The sequence below is a fragment of the Amphiura filiformis genome, chromosome 2, assembly GCF_039555335.1.
Source record: "Amphiura filiformis chromosome 2, Afil_fr2py, whole genome shotgun sequence".
NCBI lineage: Eukaryota > Metazoa > Echinodermata > Ophiuroidea > Amphilepidida > Amphiuridae > Amphiura > Amphiura filiformis.
The window spans coordinates 58,515,804-58,539,531 of NC_092629.1; the positions used below are offsets into that span (position 1 = coordinate 58,515,804).

A 23,728-nucleotide genomic window follows, 5' to 3' on the forward strand; every position below is an offset into this window, starting at 1 on the left:
CTGTTTTTGCAGAATGTTAAGCTTGTTACTATGAAATTAATCACAAGGGAAACTAAAGACCTCGTTAACTCCATGAGAACTACCTGCCGATTGGCCGAAATGAATATTGTGTCCCATTTTAAACCAATCAAGGATGGTATTAATAAGATCATCTGCAAATACAAGTTTTACCATAAATAGTTTAAAGTCTAGTCATAATTGGCAATTGAATTAAGCATTCCAAGTTTTCAACCAATCAGAAATGCTGTTAGATGACCAGGGGTTACAATGTCCTGCTATATATATATTTTTCACAATCATACAATTCATTCATTTTAATTTACATGCATTCCATGGATCAAAGAGCTGCAAACTTTTTTACTATTAACCAAAGAGATTAGATCCAAGGAGAAGTGACTCATAATCGCCCTGTGCCTAACACTATGGTAAATATGCCATATTGGGTTGTCATGCATAGGGACCAAAATAGTATACCCCTGGTATTTATCAGCAAGAGTTGAGCTTGAGAATTTCAAAGGTTGCGAATGTAGTGCTTAGCGCGGTATCAACGTAACACATTGCGCGGAGAACGCAACACACAATAATCCAAAGTTTCATTATTTTGCCTTCCATGAGTGAAATGCAAACATTGCAGAGATCAATTCTCTTTGGACCCAATCTCTTTGCTATTTACAGTCACAAGTATTCTTAATTAATTAGTACTGACATAAAATCATCTGGATTGGATGCTCTTCTAATAGACCTTTTCCTGAAAACTTAGGGAAAACGCCAAATTATTCAACCAATTTCTAACAATTTTAACGCGTATTCTAACACAAAGTGGTTACCGCATTTACACTGTCAAGTATGAGCAATGCAGTACCCATGCATGAGAATGGCTTTTTTGAGAACAGCCTGAAATGTGTGTGAATTTGGCCTTAAAAAGACCCAAAACAGGCTGAAAAATATAAAAATGCGTTAATTTGGACAACAAAATAGCCTGAATTTAGGCAAGAGCCTGAAAATTCTCATGCCAGAGTACCTGATTGCTGTGAACGGTCATACCACTCCACACGCTCATCGAACACGCCGTCACCAGTATATGATTGATTATAGTGTTCACTTTCGTTAACCACACGAGATATCTTTTCCCAAGATTTCTGATCTGCTATTGAAAAGGTCTATAGTGGAAGTTGGCATTTCAACATCTAATCACAGAAACAGTAATATTTCCTAATAAGGAATGAGGCACATGTGTGTTCTATTATCAAGGGTATCATAAGATGCAGAGAGCCTGTACTTCCAGAAAATCATTACTTGTCCCAGTTTAAAAATCTACCAATTTGTTGGAGTGAAAACCAGGTAAAATCGTCCAAGTTGTTATGTGCATATCTGCCTTTGGTTCACTTTTAGGCACCAATTGTTCTAATTTTGACCCATTTTGGCATATTTTCATATGCACTATGGCAATGTCATTTTAGTAGAGGATTATCAGAACAAATTGAAAATGTTGACAATGTACATGTTCTGTCCGAGCGCAATTATAGCTGTAGATTTATTTGAAGTGCGCTATCATATTTGACCTTTTGGCACACACATCGTCCTGTGCACATATATACTGCACTTTAAGCACACACTAGAAAGTACCCCCAAAATGAACCAGTATTCAAAATTTTCCTCACAATTTTTTGCATGTTCAAAATTGCCCCAAAATTGCATGAAATATAAAATATATGAAATCATAATTTCAATTGAAACTTGTAAAAACTAATCTACAAAATCATCATTATTTTTCAAAATTGTCCAGGAATATTAAATAGCCATTTTCTTCATTATTTTAAAATGATAACAAATAAATGGTGAAATAAAAAAAGTTCATTTCATACAAGAAAAATAAGGTAACTGTTCTTTCATTTAAAAAAAAAAGTAAAAATTGGCAGAAATATTTTCAACAATATTGCTTGCCACATCTGTCAATTTTTAAACATAATTGTTGAAGCTTAAACAGAGGAAAAATTGTGCTACTTAACCCATGTGCTTGAACATGTTTAAAACAAAAACTGCCAACAGGTTACATAAGAAGTTTTGCTTTAAACATGTTCAGGGGCCAATGACACATACGTTTTTCCTGCCCAACGATGACTTGTTCACCATGAAAATTAAAATTCACTGTGGACAAAATTTGTGCACATTTTTTGTAAACATTGATAAGAGTGAAACTGAATGCAACTCATGATGAGATACAGGGTTCACAAGTTCCCTCCTAAGACTTTTTAAAATACATCCGTCAAGTTGTTGCCGAAATAAAAAAAATTACAAGCTATTATTTACCAGCCTAATTTGTTTTAAACACCGGTTTCTTGTCCAAGTTACAATAGCTTGCGATCGGGGACGGTTCGAGCCTTAGGCTTGCCTTAGGTGAAAATTCTCTTCTTCTCCCAAAAAGTTTGTATAAGGTCGGAAATCTGCAACTGTGTCCAGTTACTTCACATAATAAAATTGTAGAATTTCTTCTCAACCCCATACACTGCTTAGCACATGCAGATATAGGTAGTGGGTGTGCGACTTCGCATAGTTCGGAGGTCACACAAAGCTGTTGATCCCGTGTACGGGAAGATTCATACCCTGTGCACGTTAAGTGTCAGAGCTATTTGAAAAGAGAAGGGGAGACCATCCCCGTTTCTGATATCTGCAATCAATCCTAGGTTCCAGGATTGTGCACAAGTGAAACTGTGCACGTAAAGCCCATGTGTTGATACAGTTGAGGTAAGCATGTGTAAGGAAGGAACACACACTGTTGCGTTCAGTTCCAAAAGATGCCGTTTTGAAAGTTGCACTTGTGTCCATTTAAATCTCATATAGCATGCAGAATATTCTAAGCTTAGATTACAAGCCCTGCCAGAGCAGCACTTCTGGGGTGAACCAAACCTGCCTGGTCATCAAATTAATCAGTGACATGTTTATCTCTGAATTTGACAGGTACATACTGATGTTTTAATGTTATCGCATCAATTAGCACCTGTTCACTGATTAATTTGATAACCAGGCAGGTTTGGTTCACACCACAAGAACTGCTCTGGCGGGGCTTCCTCTTTGAGAGCTGAACGGACCAAGATGCATCATACAAAACTGCATCTTTTCTTACCTATTGACCCACTGTGATCGAATGCAACAATGTGTGTACATGTAAAATGGACCAAATGTGTAAAACAAAACAGGTTACCAAAAACTTTTATTATTTCATAAAAACCTTTTCAATGTATTCTAAAAGGGGGACTTATAACTTGTGAACCTTTATAAACTTATACTTAACACAGCAAAAATAGCAAGGTTTGCCAAGCCACCTATGACCCTTTTAGATGAGTTTACCATGTGTTTACATGTTATACGCCCTCTGTTGGTCTTGAGAGTTAAACTACAGGGCAAGATATGGTATAGTCTGCATGGAAGAAGTTTTTTTGCATTAAATTTGGTTTCAAAGCAAATAATAACAAAATGTTATCAAACTTGGTTACAAGTGCAGCAAGTTACATGATAATAGTAATATTAAAACAACAAAGGTTTTAAAAGTTGGGTTTTGAAAAGATTTTATGTGGTCTACCATAGACACTCCTGTATTTTGCCCGGCATGAAACCACAGAGGGCATTCTGAATGTAAACATGTGATGTCATAATTCAATTCATCTATACAAAGAGTCATAATCTGATGGTATGCTGCTGGGCTATTCCAGTTGAAATCCATCCCCCCTTTGTAAGACATCACCTTAATCTCCCACACAGGGAGTATGCATTTTAAATGGGGTTACCTGAATGGGTGACTCTATTTGAAATCTACACCCCCTGTGTGGGAGATTAATGTTGTGTCATCCACAGGGGGTGTATGGATTTCAACTGGAAAAGCCCCAATTTCCCCTCCTTGACAATATGATCCACACCATGCTCATCTATCAGGGCACAGTTCTTTAACCCCAATACATTTGTACATTCATTGAATGACCTTTGAAAATTTGAGTACAAAATCTCATACTCTGTAACTTCAGGTCAAATTTTGCACTATGATTGTTTAATTGAGGTTATTGAACTATGCCACTGGAATGAGGCCATCTTTAGTGCTGTCAGAACACACATTCCACTAATATACAATACATCATAATAAACATGTATACTGCAAGAAATTAAAATTGAAATAAAAAACTAAATTCATTGACCAAAAAAACTCCCATGAGGTAGTCGTATATTTCCTACGTAAGCAGCGGCACATCAAATAAATCACACACGCCCTCGCTGTCATCTAAATTGAAGTAATAATCAGTCTCCCCCGGTGGTGGCGATAGACGCAGGAGTGGTGCATAGGCTGTGTGGATGGAGAGAGAAAATGAAAGTAAAAGATGTGACAATTATAGCACATCTAGTCTCAAGATGAGAGTAATGCCATGTTGGATGTTGCAGTAGCAGCTTTGAATCGCGTGAGCTAACCTAATCCCACAAAGAGTATACACAAAACACATGTAATAGAAGGGTGATTTGTCCGTACGCTAGCAACGCAACCACATAAATGCAACTGCAAAATTAGGTTTACGATTGAAACATGCATAGACAGGTTTCTTCCTCTTTTTCAGAATTGACTACATTTTACGAGTTAAGATCCAAAAGCTCATAAATGCCATTTTCAAACTTTTGCTCATTATATTTTAATATAATGTTAATATAATGTATATATTTTAATATAATGTTGGTGGACTAAAGTCCACCAACATCTCTGTCCTAAATGTAGCTTATAATTGGCTCCCTACTTCACAAAATCCAATGTATAGTTTTGAAACTATGACCTACATTACTAGGGTTAACTTACCTTCATCTAATAAATCATCCCATTGTGTGCTCATATCCCATGGAAGGTCTTGGTTACTCAGGATGAGGTCATGGCTAACTTGGTTTATGAGCTACATTACTAGGGTTAACTTACCTTCATCTAATAAATCATCCCATTGTGTGCTCATATCCCATGGAAGGTTAAGGTTACTATGGTTGAGGTCATGGCTAAACTGGTTTAGGAGCTACATTACTAGGGTTAACTTACCTTCATCTAATAAATCATCCCATTGTGTGCTCATATCCCATGGAAGGTTAAGGTTACTAAGGTTGAGGTCATGGCTAAACTTGGTTTATGAGCTACATTACTAGGGTTAACTTACCTTCATCTAATAAATCATCCCATTGTGTGCTCATATCCCATGGAAGGTCAAGGTTACTAGGGATGAGGTCATGGCTAACTTGGTTTATGATTGATATTACTAGGGTTAACTTACCTTCATCTAATAAATCATCCCATTGTGTGCTCATATCCCATGGAAGGTCAAGGTTACTACTAGGGTTAAACAGCATATCTGTAGGAATGTTTTCAACTGAAACAAAACAAAAATAATTAACATACTGTGAAAGTGGACATTTTTGCACGATTAAATATTTGGTCAATTTTAAAGGTGAACCTCATTGAAAATAAAGTTATATATCAATGGAAAGCTTATGATGTCAGGATACTAAAAATTATTTTTTCCGATTTTTTTGATGGCCAATAAAGCTGAATAATTAAAAAAATGATTGAATTTTTGGTCTTTTTTAAGGCGCCAAAAAGCACCCAAATCAATCGCCTATGACCTTGAGAATGCTCGTGACGTAAGCTCAGGGTTCGCAGTCACGTGATCCTACTCGGAAACATGTAAACAAGACTTGCTTCCTGTACTTCCTGTACTTGCCCGGCAAGTCTGATTTTCACAATAAAGCTTGAAATTAGAGGAATCTTCAAGTTGCTGGTTCCTTCTATATATATTAGAAATAATAGAATTATCGTCAACACATAAATTTTTCCGTAAATTTTTGACAAAATCAGTCATAACTGCCTGGGTATAACTGGGTAATTGAGTTTGAATTTCGCGCTGGGATCAATCCCATGCGCAAATGCTTGCTGCTACGGTTCATGTCATGGACTGGATAAACATGATCGAATAACAAATTAAATACTTGTTTGTGACATTCCCTATTCTTGATTCATTTTAAAATATCTGATTTTAAAAAATATCGTCTTGCAGTAATCAAAAAAATAATAAAAAATCGCAGATTTCGTCAAATCCAGCCCATATAAAGGTTTTCATATTTAGCGCATTGCGGTAATATATTCTTTCCACAGAATCGCGATTGAAAGAAACAGATACGTGGGCAGATACTTTATTATAAAATAAATACAATTTAGGCTTAGTAGACCGTTATTTGATGGAATTCTGAAATCTGAATAAAATTAAAATATTGTCACTTGTGTCACGATTCTTTAATGATAGTACAATCAGTGTATGCGGTACTGAAAAAGTGAAACATTCATGTTTTATGGACTACCGAACACGATGCGTAAATAGCTGCTGAAGTGCAGGGACGGATATGCACAAACACAGCGACTCGCCCCGGGCGACTCGCTTCGGGGCTTCGTCCTCTGGTAGCACTTGCGCTGCATGTGGTGTTTCAGCAGATTTGACCAATCGTTCCCTTATATTTGGAACATTTACAGGAATAAATTTTGCTGATGAAGTAGCAATAAGTTGGAAATATCAGAATGTGAATGTCAAATCGGTCATTTTGTCTGCAAGTACAGTACAGTCGCGGATACTGAACACTCGGCGTAGTGAGACTCAGTCAGTCACTGAGCTCATCCCGTATGTATCTATATACGAGTTCGCCTTATCATACATGACCGCCATGACCGGTTGTAAAGCTAAGAAATAATTAAAAAATCCTGTACATGTACCTTATTCTATTCCTTCATTTTCTCATTGTGATAAGTTCATCTCAACTTGGTGTGACGATCTGAACTGGTAGTACTAGCAGTTATTTTTTGTAATCTGTTTTCATTCCGGCTCTTCGGCGAATCTTCGTGCTTTACTGCAATATTCCCTATGCACATCGTGGATGGCTTGGCCTATCAAAAATCACCCCGGCCAGCACTTTTACCATTTTTAAATCCACACACTTTATTCAGGAACTTCATTCTTGATTTGATCATGATATTTCCTTCATGTTATTCTTATTTTATTGAAGATATTTTTCATGTAAAGTAAGTTGACAATGACTGAATTCGTGCATTGGCCCTATGCATGCCACAGTAATACACGGACATTGTGTTTACAATCAAACCCGGAAGTAACTGTGTGTCCCTGGGCTGACGTCATCAACGAAAGCGCCTAATTTGAACGATTTCGCTTTTGTAATTTAGGGGGTGCCAATATCCAATCTTTGCATGGAGATTATGTCTAGCCTGGTACGCTATGCAAATAAAAAATATTCTTTTCTGCTTCCTGACATCATACGCTTTCCATTGATATATAACTTTATTTTCAATGAGGTTCACCTTTAAACTCATCACTTGTTTTTAAATTTGCCATTTTAAGCTTCCTTACATTGACCTATGCACAAAAGGAATATATTCGCCTGTTGTTATTTTCACTTTAAACACAAAATAAATTTTCCTCTAAAACAATATTGCACAAAAACATAGTCATATAATATATTACAGGATGGCGGCCTGCCCACTTCTTCTCCCATTTATAAGGCAAAAAAAAAAAAGGTTTGTCTCAAAGCTCACGAGAAATTTAAAAACAATTGCGAAATGCGATTTTTTTAATTTTTATTTCGGACTTTTTTTTTTTGGTTTTTTTTGAAAAATGTCTGATTTTCGCCGATTTTTTCTGGAAAAAACTAAAAAAAATTTTTTTTTTGAAATAAAAAAAATTTCACATTTGTTTTTTGTCAAATCGTGGGATTTTACAAACGCGCGCGCAAGCTTTGAGACGAACCTTTTTTTTTTTTTTTTTTGGCATTAGGAGATTATGGTATCAGTGGAAAGCCCATACTTTTCTCACTGATCCTGTGAAACATTTAGAGCTGTTTAGTTTGCTTGGATTCACCAAGCCAAAATGGGCTCATCCAATTAAAATCCACACTACCCCGGCCTGTGGAAGATATAGGGAATATCTTCCACAGGGAGAGTATGAATTTCAAATGGAATTAGCACATCAACCAACTCTATTCGAAACTCACTCTCCCTCTGTGGAAGATTCATGTTGAATCTTTCTCAGAGGGTGTATGAAATTCAAATGGAGCTGCCTAATGTATTCACCCCATACTCCCCCTGTGAAAATCACAGCGGTAGTGCAGATTTTAACTGAAATAGCCCAATGTGTTTAAAGTGGGTTAACCCCCGAAAGATTATACCCAAAGAGTACCAACTCAAAAATATAGTAAATCCACCACATTGGTTTGCCACTCATGGAGGGCAAACAGTATATAATTGAAGACCGTATTAAAAAGACTGACGTCAGGGCAAAGGCGTGGCATGATTGCTTGCTGACCTGCGCAGTACAGCATTTTTGGGCTGGTTGACAGGACGTCACACGCAAACTAGTCTTTTTAATTTGGTCTTCAATTATAATGCCCCTGTAGTGTTTTCAGACAAGAGCGCAAAATGGAACAATAACTTTGTATCTTTAAAATTACAAAGGTTTGCGCACTCATCGCTTTAATGTATTTTGGCACATCATGTTACATGCAGACTGCAAACAACCAAACACTTAAAATTGAAGTTTGCTGGGCGCGCATACCGCATAGTAAACTAACTGCATGTACGATATTTGCTCTCTATGAGCTACACATGGCGTAGTCTGTACTCTTTGGTTCTACCTGATTGGAGAGAATAGACTTTGTCTCACCTGGACTGATTCTTGACCCGTTAATAGGTTGGTCTTTCTCTGCAGTTGTTGTTGTAACTTCTGGAGTCGATGTACTTGCAGCTGCACCAGCCGGTGTCGTGGTGGTAGTCTTCTTTGCAGCAGAAGGCGTGGTGACTGCCGGAGTCGGTAGAGAATCGGCTGGAAGCAAGCGACCTGCTACAGGCCTAGGTGGAGCAGCTGCTTTGGTGGTTCCCACTTCGGTGGTGGTTGCTGGCTGGAGGTCGTGGGGCGGTACCGGCACGACGACGGGACTGCTACTGGAGTCGTCTTTGTTGACTAGGATGACGTAGATGGGACCGTGAGTACTTTTCAGATGGATTTGGTAACGCTTTCTGTTGTCTGGACCCTGGAATGACAGAAAAAAGATTGGGAAGTTTCAAGTTTTAGAGGTGATTTCTTTTGGCAGATATTGTGAATGGTCATCAACCAAACACAAGCTGGAAATGCAAAAAATGTATAGACTTCGCACTGTACTTGATCTTTGGCGATACTTGTACCCTGTGTACCTGGCAGTAAATTACATGCCGTATCTACTCTATTAAATGACCCAGGGACATTTTTGAAATAGGGGCATATTAGGTCTTTTTTTACAACTATAATTCCCGAAAAAATTGTTAGGTAAGTTCAAAAATCTTGGCAAAATTGATATGACAAACCATGAAAGACTCACTCGGTTCACTTCCAGGTTTTGCTATGTCATTTACGGCATATCGTGGTAATTACCAATAGTGTTTGGACCATGTTAGCGTACTTGCACAAGATAGCATGGAAATTTCAGCATTGTATTGCCGATCAAATTGGTCTATTTTTACTGGAGAAAATTGATGGGGCGTTTAATAGAAGGGGAGCGTTAATACGGTAGGGTACCCGAGTACAAACTTACCCTGAAATTCCAGCTAACAAATATTCTGCAACAACCAAACCCAATGTCACTATGCATGTACGATCCGCTGTTTACAAATTATGTTATTGAAATCCACCCCAAATTTTCTGAACAAAAAAAGAACAAAATAGTCTTACCTTATCGGGTATGGGCACTTCTAGCTGTGTTCCTGAGGGCGCTTGTACAGCAAGCAACGTGTCGCCTTGAAAACATCTACATAAGTCTTCGTGTGTCACATATGCTAACGTACTTGGCAGTCAAGGAACAACAATTTCCATCAATAATTTCAAAATGCTTACATTGAGATATCACATTAAATCCAGGCGGCGAGCAGCATGATGGGCGGATAGAGACGGCAAAACTGCTCAGCCGTGTGGCATTTGCCATAGTTTTGTGGGGTTCATTATCGAACCCCAACGGTTTTAGTTTGTATTTATTAACATAGGCCTACTTGTTTGTTATATTTTAAGTGTTTTAAAATTTCAAAATAATCCCATTCAATTACACGGTTGACAACGGAAATGTACTGAATTTAGAGAATGCATGGCGCTCACCACCTGATTAAATGGAATGGTTTTCCCCAAGTACTTATATGTAAAACATGATTTCTCTGTGTTACAAAATTTAAAATCTGTGTTAATTGAATGATTTCCGAGATTTTCCATTTTCCGCTATAAAGCACTGAAAAGTGAAAACAAACATGTTTTAAAAGTATACATTGTCTTGCATGTACCTTTTTACTGTAGCAGGGGTGTGAGAGGCCTCAGACCAAAAAAGCTGAGAATTACTAAAAAAAAAGCTGAAAAACAGCGTAAAAGCAGGGTAAAAACGTCAAATATGGGCTGAAAATAAAAGAAAACATGTAAATGTTAGCAATAAAAAAAGCCGAAATCAGCTTAAAAACTGAAATTTCACACCCCTGCTGTAGTCTCCCCTCAACATCACCATTAAAATTTAGCATCATCAATGGTTGATTACTGCTAATTAATCACTTTTCTTTTGTTTTATTTTGCTATTCAACACAAAGTTACATTTTACAGTTTTTCGCTATTTTGTGGCATTTTTAAATTTCTGTGAGCAAACCCTGAATACTGTAAATTTTTATGTATCACAGAGAAATTGTGGCTTTACTTTTTATATGGCTTATTACCATTAACAGCATCACTCTATATCCAAAGAAATATATATCACAGGTTTAAATCTGGCAGATAGTACATACATGTTGCTTTTCAATATATGCCCTGGCCAGTCTGGGGAAATACAAAAATGTGTACACCCTGTTCACCTGGATTAAAAAGCCCTATTTAGTGACGTAATGAAGAATGGCAAGTTGCCTTGAAGGTCAAATTCCAGTGTTTTTTTCCATTTTCTATAATTAAAATCCCTAAAGTTCACAAATTCTAGGGGATTTTGTCAACTTTCTAGAAACAATGCACCAAGAAATGGCAAGAATACGGTACCGTATATAAAAATCGCACCTCAGCAGACATTTCTTCATATGGGGAGCCAAAATATCTAGTTAATTTAATTGGATTTTATTTTTAAGAGTACTATGGACCTAAAGACAAGTAAATAAAGAAACTGATAGGGTCTTTTTCCCAAATTCAAAATAGCCAATATTTTAGGAGGAAATGAGCGTAATTTCGCATTTCCTGTGTTTCCTGATTTCTACTCCAATTATGTGCTTTTAATCTGTTTTTTCGGTTGAACTTGACAACTTTAATTTGTAATTTCCTATTCATAGTAAGGATGGTCGATGTCAGATTAAAAAAATCCATGTATTGGCCACTCAATATCGATAACAAAATGTTTCTCCCAATATCACTCATATCATCTACATTCATCGATACATGAAATGAAAACCATCTGCTATTAGTTCATCCCTCAGTTTTTTTCATTTGTTGGTGGTGGGCTGTTGACATGGAAAGCCCCAGGCGGCATAGGTCACGCGACACGTGACGTTCGAGGCTGGCGAAAATACAAGGCTGACAGCCCCATTCAAAATACACGGTTAGCAGTTATAAATTGAAAAACAACATACTTACAGTGTGGTACATTGTCGAACCCCAACGGTTTTAGAGTGAGATAATTTTGCATTGACACCACATAACAAATTTATAATTATTTGTGAAGGTTTCTGATTACATGTATGTGTTAATCCAATGGCGACGTCAAAAATGACGATATTGCGTCCACCACCGCCTGGAAAGCCTTTCTCCTTTGGACCCCAGTAGTACGATATCATCAAATAACCTAGAACAATTACTCAATTTCAGTCCCTTTTCCCAGATTTTCCGATACTTTTTTCATTATCTGCAACATGGATATATCAATTTTCGTCAGAAAGTGATATCGATATTATCGGATAGCTGATTTATTGGTTATTATGAAAATATTAGTAGTCCTTAACTGATACTCAAAGGATATCTACTATTTTCCTGATCGTCGGTGACATTCCTGATACTCTGTTGTACCCAGCTCCTCTGCTTATCCAGCTCATTCTCCATTAGGTCCAGCTGACTCAACTCATCTTTGAGGTCCGCTAGTCTGTTGGTTATTTCTGTTGTGTTGCATCCTGGACCAGCACCCCTGAAAAGAAATTAAAATTGGGACAAATAAGTTTATAATTCTACCTACATGTATGTGTGTGAATGTAAAATTAATTCAACCTCTTTTATAATGATTTATTTCCCATGGTTTCTGCTAAATAATATATGGTCAGTACACACACAATAAAAAAATAAGAATAGTTTGTGAAAATAATTTACTTGCCTTGTTTAAGGAAATTCCAACAAAATTATCAATTTCTAAAAACTACATTTTAACTAGGACCAACTTCGTCAAAAATATTTGAAATTTTGGCCAATATCAAGCTTTTAATGATTTTTTTTTTTGCCAAATTAAAATAGAGCACTTTTCAACAATTATTGGTGAAAATAGTCAAAGTTGGTGAAAATTTTAAATTAAAAAAAAAACAAAAACAGATACATGTACCGTATTGTTTGTAATAAACGCCCCGGGGGCATTGCATTTTTCCAAAAGGGGGCGTTTATTGGAAGTGAATTGTCAGTGAAAAAAGCTTAAAAATTGTGTTCAATTTCCCGATGGTGCTCCTATTAAAAGGAGGGATTTACACTATACATGATGGCGGCGCCCACGGAAAATGATATTTTCGTGGGGAATACAACAAAATTACACCTGTAAGTGCATGGAATTAGTGAAATTCTACCATAATTATGCAATGAAATGGATGGGAGTTGAGTCATAATAGGTTTTGTCATTCAATTTAGCGATTGTGACTGACATGACCGATGCAAGTTTTAAGCTTACCTACACGATATGTCATGGAAATGTTCGCATTTTTGTCAATTTTTCACAGAAACTTTGGAGGGGGGCGTTTATTAGAGGGGGAGCGTTTATTACAAACAATACGGTAGATGTAGTTTTTAAAAAGTTTTTTTTTTTTTACTCAAGAAAAGAAATTTTTGTTATGAGGTTTTTTGGGATTTTCTCCAAAACTGAGAATTTTTGCCCAAATTTGATCTCACAGATGGATTCATCAAGTCATTTCCATTCTAATATGTATAGTATACATTTTATATACTTTAGACCAACAATTCAGATGTTATGAGGCCCAAAAGTTTCCATAATTCCAGGGTTAAGACCATCCTTAAGTCAACTAAAAAGTTGCTTGAAAATTTAAAAAACAAATAATTCAATCAAATTAAATTGGGCAATGTATACAATTCAGTCAAATACAAGGAACAGCTGATACAACAAAAGCCGGGCACCTTTCCATTTCATTATTAACATCAACCACCCCAGGACACCTACAATGTAGTGGTCCCTGGCTTCTCAAGTAGCTCCAGTAGTATGTTTACCTATTGAAGCATGAATAGATCTATTGAGTTCTATTCTATTCATTGATCAAGTTCACCCACTGATCAATTACAAGGTTACAGGTGTTATAAGCTCATTCATATTTAATGGTGTCCACTGTCCATGTGTACCTTTTTTTACCCTAAAATTGCTCCAAGAGTTTCCTGATGAGAATATATGAAACATTAATAAAATTCAAAATAAACATAAAATCCAATGAACCAATATAATCTTTTAAATTTAAGGTTATACTAAACTTTGCAATGATCGATCCAGAATGAGACTGCATGTAGCCCCCTTTAAAATTATCTATTTCTGGAAATAAATATCGAGAGAGAAAAACATAAACTACGCCTAAAAGCTGAAAGTGTAAGGGTTATTATTATGCTTGAATTTTCCACTTGGCTCAAAAAAGAAATGTACTTTTCAAACATTTCAATTTTTTTTCAATATCCGAAGCATCAAGATTTTTGGGAACACGGCCATAATTTCTCAGTGGAAGTGGCGATTTTGTTGGGAACTACGACGCACATTACAAACAAGTCAATAAAAGAATGTGCATATTCATTCTTGATATTGCTTGTCTCGATTTGTTTTAGTAAGCTTACATGTTTGCGAATTTGAAGTAAAATGGCCTCCACTTGTATGTCGTTTTGTAACCAGTAATAACAATTCCGTGCACGATTTCATAGACAAAATTCTGACCTACATTATTTCTATAAACCCTCTTCTATATGCAGGTGCTATTTAAATTTTTATTTCGATAGCAGAAAATTGAGATATTTGCTATTTTTCCGACTCGCTGCTGTCAAATTGTCTAGTTTCGCGATAAAAAGATACAGCGAAATCAATTTTTTTTAGAACCATTTCACCTCGTTTGACTTGTGCTTTGAAGTACAAACTTCAAAATTGATATAGTGATTCTATATTTCAAGCTGCGTCATACTGTGTTTTTCTTACCTCTGATTGTCGCTGCTCAAGGCCAAAATTCGAATTTTTTGGACAAAAGTGACACTCTCATTTTTTTTTTTAAACACGCTGTTTACGTATACGACGGGCTCTATTTGCCCGATAAAGTGGTGTTGCCGAGTTTGGATTTTAAAATATTTAGGTATTTTCTAGCTTAAAATCTAGCGCCAATGAACCTGGTGCATGGGAGGGAAAATGTTGGGGGGTAGTTAGGGCGCGAAAAAAATGTGCACATTTTCATGCTTGCTTGCGCTTGCAACAGGTAGATATTTAGAAATCCATTTAAGGTATGGGTATGAAAATTGGGGATCCCAAAAAATTGGCACATAGGCCTAGGCCTATGCAAAGGGGGTGGGGCATTTTCGGCAGGCCAAGGGGAGGGCCACAAAAATTTGGCAGTCCAGGGGGTGCGGACAAGTGATTTTTGGCTGGCGAGACGGGAGGCAAGCGATTTTTAGCGAGTCGCTTGGAAATTTTGGCTTATAATTAGTAGGCTAATACCGGTACTGATTGCACAGCCTTTTGATTTCGAGAACGCAATTTTTGGCAAGCCGGGGCGGGGAGGGAATAAATTTTGGCATGTCGAAAGGGAGGAAGAATGACTTTACCTAGCACACATTAAAGGGGCATTTCGTGATCCACAACCTCATACAACCCCATAGGCCTACGTCCTTTCTCACAAGTTAAGATTTTTATACCACTCATCCCGCTCTGGCCACATGTTTAGGAATTTTCACGCAGATCAATTCATTAAGCAATGGAAAATATTGCCAAATTTGAATTTCGTTTTAAAAGCCTACTCCCCATTAAAAAAAAAAAAACACTAATTTTGGGGGATTAAAAAAGTTCTGTAAAATGAAACAAAAGGCTGCCTCAATCTTAATTATTCATTTAAGGCCAGGCCTTCATTTCTGAAAATAGCGGGAGCTCAGTTAGTCCCTGTACTCAGGAGCTTGACAAGGAGCTCAATTATATAATATCAATATTAAACCATAGGAGCAGCTCAATAAATGCCATTGTAAAATTATTAGGCCTACGATATTTTATTTGACTGTGATCCGTTTTAATAGGCTATATACACTGTATATACCTTTAAAATTTCTAAAATTGGTGGAATTGAACAAGCTCTAAATTTCTCATACGTCCAGCATAACCAAGGGCAACTGGGGTGGGTGGGAAAGCCCCTAGCTATGGCCATACCCGTAGTGGCGGAACCAGAATTTTTTTTCAAGGCATGGGGGGAAGTGAATTTGAGAAGGAGGAACTTGGAAATCATTGCACTAAATTGCATAAAAAGTGGAAAATTACATAATTGTGGGGATTTTGCCTAAAAACTGGGTGGGAAAGAAAAAATATTGGGGAAATACTGCCCCCCTAGCGCGCCACTGCATATCCATCCATGATGCTAGAATGACGGAAGTTCTGGCGCTGAAATTCAATTTCAATATCACGAGTTTTTATCAGGGATTTTACCAAGGGAAGGCGATAGGTGTAGGATTTTGCTGATATACCAGGCAACCCGAGAAAGGAACTGAGGTGTGGCTAAATAAGGGAGTGTTCATTATAAATATTTGCCATTATCATACTTTCGGCGAGAGCATAATTATTTGAAGCGTACATCGTGTCAGTCACATGGTCACATATTTTCTGTTGAAAGAGAAACGCATACGTGTCTCTGATTAGCTCGGGATTCAGCTACTGCAGGCTGCGTGCTGGCCTGTTGTTGTCCCGGGTTGATGTCGAGTGGAAATGGAAAATTTATGAATGAACTTCCGCAACTTTGCAACATCATCACGCAGCGGCGTAGCTGGGATTTTTTCCAGGAGGGCAAGACTGTAGGCCCTATGGGCGGGGCCCAAATCCACCAAATTTCCCACTGGGGCGGGGCCCAAATAGACAATTTTTGCCAGGCTTATTGATAATAATCGATATGGTAGGCCTATTGAGCTGTATTGCATATCGCTTGGATTCCCCATCTCTCTGCCCCTCCTCTCACCCTCTCTTTTTCCTCTTCCCCCCTCTTTCCCTCTTTTTTCCTTGCACTAGGGGCGGGGGCCCAAATAGGCAATTTTGCAATTGCCCCCCCCCGGCAGCTACGCTTACTGTCATCACGGTAGACATACGCGGTAGCCTACAACTACAAGAAAGGTTTACAGACAAATATAGGTCTAGTAGGCCTATCAAAATGTTATATTTTATATTTTCTGGTGGACTCATGGAGAATATCATGTCATGGAGGTCCCGGCGCTGGGTTGGGGGGGGGGGGGGCCCCAAGGCATTTTGGTTCGCCCACCCCTCCTTGATTCCGGGGGGTTTTTTAGCCGGCCCGCCCATTTTTTTTTAAAAAACACCTCGGCGGGTCTCTTCAAAACATTTGTACCGCGGGATCAAAGTCACCCACATTTGGCCTAATTTGACGCTTTTTTATTGGGCACTTTTGCCAAAATGCGCCCAAAAGTTGGTCTTCGCTGTAAACCCACCCATCATAGTCGTTGAAAAGGTAGCGCCTACCCCAAAACTGTGGCACATCCACGAACCCGAGGGAGAGACCTCCGCGGGTAAAAACACACCTCTAGCGGGACCAGATTTATAATTTAAAATAGGCCTACATTTTGGAAGCCAGTCATCACGACAAAAGCGGGCCATGGTAGTGTTAATGGTATTAACACTTTGATTTTAGGCTTAAATGATGAGTGTAGGCCTATAAATTGCAAATTTGCACACACCCCGGGGAACCTTCTCAAGTTGGTTTGGGTAAGGATGTGAGGCTGTGACTCCGAAAAACTACTGTACGATTTTAAACCAAATTTGAATAAAACAGACCCAAAATTGTATCAACTTTTGGACTGAAAGTTTTCGCAAATTTTTACTTTTTCGAGAAAATCATTGAAAAATACCCTTCTTAAACCTAATTTTCAAGACACCGAGGGTCAATAAAATCATGGCTAAAAGTACAACAGAGTCTAAACTAAATGGCTGAAAATGCACCCCAAATCTGCCGCACATCACGACACCGTATTTCACCTTATAGATTTTGAAAATTGTCGCAATAAAATAGGCCCGAACTTATCCCAAATTATCCCCGAAAAATTTTTTTTTTGCAGGTGAGGTTGGAGTCTTATTATTTTTATTCTCAGAGAGGATAGGGGTTGATATTTTTAGCAGGGTACAGTTTGTCTTGTTTTTTGACGTTGAAGTTCCAGATTCTTTTTTTCATATATTATTATTCATTTATTATTTATACCCTGTACGTGGGGAAAAAGACACACGACAGCTACAGAGAAGCCACGAAAAAACTCCTATGAAAATGACCCGAAAATGTGCCAACCGAAACACCCGAACAGGAAGATAAAATAAAAAAACAAAACCAAAAACCCAGGAAATTTCCCGAAATAATTTCCAAATTCTTTGTCCCCCACTAAAATATATTATGAACACTCCCTTATGAAGTCTGCCCTCTTCCGGCTATTCTGGTAGTAGGCGTTGACAATTACCTTACGCGATTACCATATTTTTTGAAGCATGTTTGAACCCGATTTGTTCTCTATTCACATTTTTAACGTTGCAAGTAACATTTCAAGACCTCTATTTGTGACAGGTATTTAATTATCTTGCTAGAGATGTGCCTAAAGTTGAAATTCAATATTTCGGATCGCAAAGATCGAGAGATATAAAGTTGCTGAATATCAGTTTAACACCATGGATCATATGGGCGTCGATATGAACGATTATGATAGCTAAGCAAAATGGCTGGGATACAGGTTGTATAAATACTACATGAATATTCATGAACTATACAGATTCCATTCTTCTCTAATAATAAAGATGTCAATCACTCTCCTAGACGACAGTTGCTTGGCGCTTGTAAACAAATCGAATAATAGTGCTTGACAAGAGCTAAAAAATAGGCTAAAACACATTTTCACACATTTTTTCCGGATTTTTTATTTCACATGATAAGTAGACATATTTTCTTACGTATAAGGTAATAATATATTTTTCTGGAGGTAAAGCCCTTCAACACTTTGTTTAACCTTAATGCATTTTTAATTTTACAACAATTGCCAGAAATAGAATATTCTGTTAAAATTAGGAAGTGTCATAAAAACTTGATCAACTGACTTTACCTGACATATAAAATGATTTTTCCTTGGATTTTTCTTTACAATATATTATAATAAACTGCAAAAATGCCATAGTAGGAATCGCTGAATCTTATCCAATAATCCTTTCATGACTATTTTGAAAATGTCAAACTTTCCATTTTACCCCTCAAAAACCATTTAATTAATATTGTAAAAATTACTACACAAGATTGTACTCATTAGAATACATACTTCTTGTGGTTGCCAAACTTCACAATGAAAGTCACAAGTGGTGTTGATTATGACAATTTGTTTTTCAAATTTGTATTAAATTGAAATGAGTTTCTGCTTGCACCTGCAGTTTAGAGGTTTGAAAACAAGTTGGACCCCTAAACATTTATAAACCACACATTTTCCAGGTCAGCAGAGAACAAAGGCTGTTTTACTACTAGTACTACTGCTCATTCTCTCCTGATTTTATGAATGAAATTCCTATACATACAGGACGAGCACAGGGTTGCCAGTTTGTCAGCTCAAATTGCCAGGCAAATTTCACCCAATTTCTCTTAATGTTGGATTCTGTAGGACAGGAACTTCAAATCTGAGTAATGTTGAAGCAATGTTGATTGTTGAATACAATGTAAAACAATTGGTTCCAAGGGACAGGGAATAGATATAGGTTTGTATGAAAGGGTCTTTTCAAAAATCACCCAAATGGGCAGCCAAATTGTGGTTTAGGAAACCTGGGTTACACAGTACATTGTGCCTAAGGCGAGGCATGATAATGAATTCCAATACACTCAAATTGGTTGGTGTATAAAAGGAGAAAATTGATGGAAAAAATTAGCATAAATTATGGATTGTTATGACTAGTTTTACAATTCCAATTTAATCCCAACTCTGTTAAAAACAATTTTTGCTTTTTGGTTTTCAGGCCAACAACAGTTAAACAAACAAGAGTTTATTTTAGCCATGCTAGTACTTGCAGCAGGCATAGTCGCTGCTCGCACAGACACACAAACTTGTATTACTTACGATATAAATGATAATGTTGTATCCTTTACACTCAAATAATATGTCAGAGGCAGTAAAAACATAAATAATGGGTGAGGCGCAGAGTGACAGATTAACACAAGTGCCAATAATTAGCATGTTTCGAGAGAAAAGTCTTTAAATTGAAATGCTCTCTTTTTTCATTCAAATTAGTAAATTCAAGTTGGGGAAATAAAGTTGCATTGGGCCGAATGAGGTATCAAAATATGGCAATATGCTGAACAAAATTCTCCATCTATTGACTACTTTTGGTAATTTAGCTTTAAGTGTTTTAAGATATAGCTTCTAGGGTACCAATACAGTTCATTATGTCCATACTTACTTCCATTGAATACTATTTTTTGATTTCTTCTCTATAAGCCCTATTCCTTCTAGAACATTTGTGATGTCGTATATTCTTCTCTTTTGTCTTACTGCTAACTGATCAGCTGCCTGCAAAGAGGGAAACAAAAACACAGCATAGCAAATGGGGCTTTTTTGATTTGATTTCTTCGGGTTTTGACAACCCCGGATAAGCCAAGAAAGCCTCTCTTGAAGCTTTTTTCCATTGGGGTCCATTTGAACACCAGGACGGGTTGGGTTGGGAACAAGCTTCAAAATAAGCAGGCTCCCATGAGCCATTTAACCCAATGGTCATAACATTTTGGCCCCTGGTCCACACCAAAATCATATGAACCAGTTTCATCCCATGTTGTCATTTCAAGGTAAGGGTGACTATCACTTTTTTCCTAGTCGACTAGTTGGCAGCAAATTCAAATTAAGGATCTCAAGGGGCACGGCAACTTTTTTAGGGCAAGTTGATGTGATAGCCGGCATATCGCATCAAATTTTGATGCAAATATTTAACTATAATTCCTTCGACTCTTCTACTGATAAGATTTTAAAGATTTGTGTAAATTGTCAATTACAAATTAAATTATGTGTACTGGGTATCTAAACTTCCTGACACTGTACGATAGTTGTTCCCTCCCCCTTGCACATGCCAAATTTTTTGGATCCCAATTTGCAAACCTTAAATGGTCTACACGTTGCGAGCCGAAATTTGGACACCAGAAACTTGGAGACGTAGCCTAAAAAGTGCTGGTACTTTATCCTTGATACAGAAGTCATCATGTAGTGATAGTTAGATTTCATAAAGTAAAATCGCCTTTGAGTAAAATGGATCGCCGTGGTGAAAAATGATGCATTACTTTCTTTATTGTACACTAAGTCATTGTACATATATATGTAAGGCAGTGTCAATGATGGCCGCAGAAAAATGTAGTTCTTTAAAAACAGACATTTGCCCATATAACTTTGCTGAATTTTGACCTACAGACATGATTCATACTTGGCAGTGGGGTTTGACTCCCACCCTTTTTATTTCACCCCCCCCTTTTTATTGAGGCACCCTTTATACTGAAAATTCCTGACCCCCACGCTTTTTACTGAGGCACGCTTTATACTGAAAATTCTTTACCCCCACCACTTTTTGCTTTTTCTGTTATTTGTATACATTGACGAAGTCACACGCAATTTGGTTTGAAGTTAATCAAGTACGTCAAATTCTGCACCTATTTCACACTTGCGAGTCCAATGTTTTTCTCTATTAAGCTGATACATTGCGTGAACAATGCAAATTATATATGAAAAACTACTACTGTACTGTAATATTAATAAACATTTTAATGAATAAATACTTTTATGGCGCTCAAATTTTGTTCTTGTCATGAAACTTATTCACATCTTCACCTGCACTGTGTTCAGCGACTATATCCTACTTCTTCGATCAATCAATTATGCATGATTAATGACGTCAGTCATTGATCAATATAAAGAATAAACTACTACTCATCGTAACACGTCATGGAAAATCGGACATTTGGATATATCATGTGTGTGAGTTTTGGCAGGGCTTCCGGGGAGGATATTATGTACATTGCGCTGGACACTCGTAAACGAGCGCAAGCCTGCATCAAATGGAATTTTATCTTGCGACATGGTATGCAGGTTTTGGCGATTTTTCTTGGAACTATATGATTATTTTATCATTCAATAAAAATATACTGTAAGTTGGAAGAAGCCCCACGCTTTTTATTTTTTAAATATTTTAATCTGACGCTTTATATCACTCCACGCTTTTTACCCAAAAAGTTTAAACCCCCACGCTTTTACCAATTTTCAGAATTTTTAACCGGCACGCATTAAAAAGCGTGGACTGCCGAGTATGTGATTGACCCCTCATTTTTTAAGTTTAAATAATCACTTTTTTAAACAAAATAATTTCCATGTGAAATAATGTATATCCTACTTGAAAATTTTGTGACCATGCCTACCAGAGGTGCTGCTGCTTAGGCAAAACGGTAGAGTCATTGACACATGTATATTGGCTTGTTGACGCTGGTCACAGGGACACCACTAGCGTTTCTGGTGCGACTAGTGACTGTGCGCGCAGTGAAGCAATATCATCTTCAGCCAGCGCTAGCGGCAGGAAAGTATGACCAGTTACAGAGAGTTACACAGGTCTGGCTGGCCAGTAAACAACTTGCGCAGATCTCACTGGGCTGTGGGCCCACTGCGCATCGCAAGTGTTACACCTGTTGGAATGTTTTGTTTTTGAGCTGCAAACTGCCAGGGAAATTTGCTAAAAATAAAATAACCCAAGTCCGCTCTCTCCTATTTCTAAAGCTGAATTTATACTTGATTGCTTTTGCAGAAAAGCGATTCTCACGCATGCTCAGAATTTAAGTTTACATTTCCAGAGCGTCGAGCTGATCAATCGATTCAAATCACCGAGGCAAAAACGACATCGCTTTTGTGAGTTTAAGAAATCTCAACTTCCCAGCGATATCGCTTGACACATGAATGCATCAACCAATCATTTCCAACCAACCGGATCTATTATTTTGCTAATTAATTTATCTTTCTCGATTATTAACTTTCGGTTATATGAATTAATTCAAAGCAATAATTATTGACAGCAAAATGGATGTTCTACAAATGTATTTTGTGCTTTTGATGTTGTGGCATTTCGAACATTTTAATTATCGTCTGCAATCGCTAAATTCGCTGTGAAAGTATAAAAATTTATGCAAAAGCAACGAGCAATGCATCTCAAAATTTGGCGATTGCCCATCGCTTTTCAAGAGCGTTTCATCGCAATCGCTCGGCGATCGAGTATAAATTCAGCTTAACACTCATGCACTGGATCAGATGAGTGGTAGTGTACATGGTCATGTAAACTTGACTTCAGACATGCATGCATATCTGGGGAATTTTCTCAGAAAATAAGACATTCACCATCCATGAATGTCATGACCATCAAATGATCATGATGTTTGGATTGTTCACCATCTTTTATTAGTATGAGGAACCCATACCGTAGTAGCTCTGCACAACGGTATGGGACCGGATGATGAAGTGTATACAAAAAGCTAGTGCAACATTGCAATAAAAAATACGAGGGCAAGGCTCCTAGGTAGCTTAAATAGTTGCATGTTTGTCATAATATTAATTACACAGCTTCTTGTTGTACTTCTTGTCTAAATGCTTATGCTTGTAATTGTAATTAATACCCCATTATTTATCCAGAATAAATAAAAAATTCATTAACACATGATCCACATCGGCGCACCAAAACTGAGATGACACTTCAGTGCAAATCATTTAGTTATGATAGGGCAGCACCAAATACGAAAATGTCATACCGATAAATGATGTGTTTGTTTTGCCCGTTAAGTTATTTAAGTTTGTGTTGCGAACTAATCTTTTATGAATGATATGACATGCAGATCTTGAATGCAGAATCAGCGTCTGTCAATTCACAAGCGATCTCTAACGAGTCATCAACACTCACTGCACAACAATGGAATCGCATGCCGATACAACCAGCGTGCACCTGCCATAAAACACACCTCAAAACACCCCTCAAACTTCATTTAGACCTACAAATTTGTCCCTACTTACCACTTTAAGATCTAAAACACCATCTTTAGCTTCTTGAAGTAAAGTTACAAACCTACTCGTCAGCAATCCGAGGCTTTTTTCATGCCTACTAGAATGGGCTAATATTTCTGAGGCTGCCATGCTTGGCCGTTATTTCGAAGGATGCTGCAGGAGTGGGGTCA

General features: G+C 37.4%; 1 protein-coding gene across 1 annotated transcript; it reads right to left on the bottom strand.

The window, feature by feature from the left end:
- Positions 1 to 262: 262 nt before the first annotated feature.
- On the bottom strand, positions 263 to 23,728 carry LOC140146458 (transcription factor E2F5-like). The gene is made up of 7 exons (XM_072168318.1): positions 23,568 to 23,728; positions 19,945 to 20,054; positions 12,064 to 12,225; positions 9,774 to 9,882; positions 8,733 to 9,099; positions 5,289 to 5,384; positions 263 to 4,333 (listed from the first exon to the last, which is right to left on the bottom strand). The coding sequence occupies exons 1-7, from the start codon at positions 23,685 to 23,687 to the stop codon at positions 4,221 to 4,223; spliced, it is 1,077 nt and encodes a 358-aa protein (XP_072024419.1). The 5' UTR covers positions 23,688 to 23,728; the 3' UTR covers positions 263 to 4,220.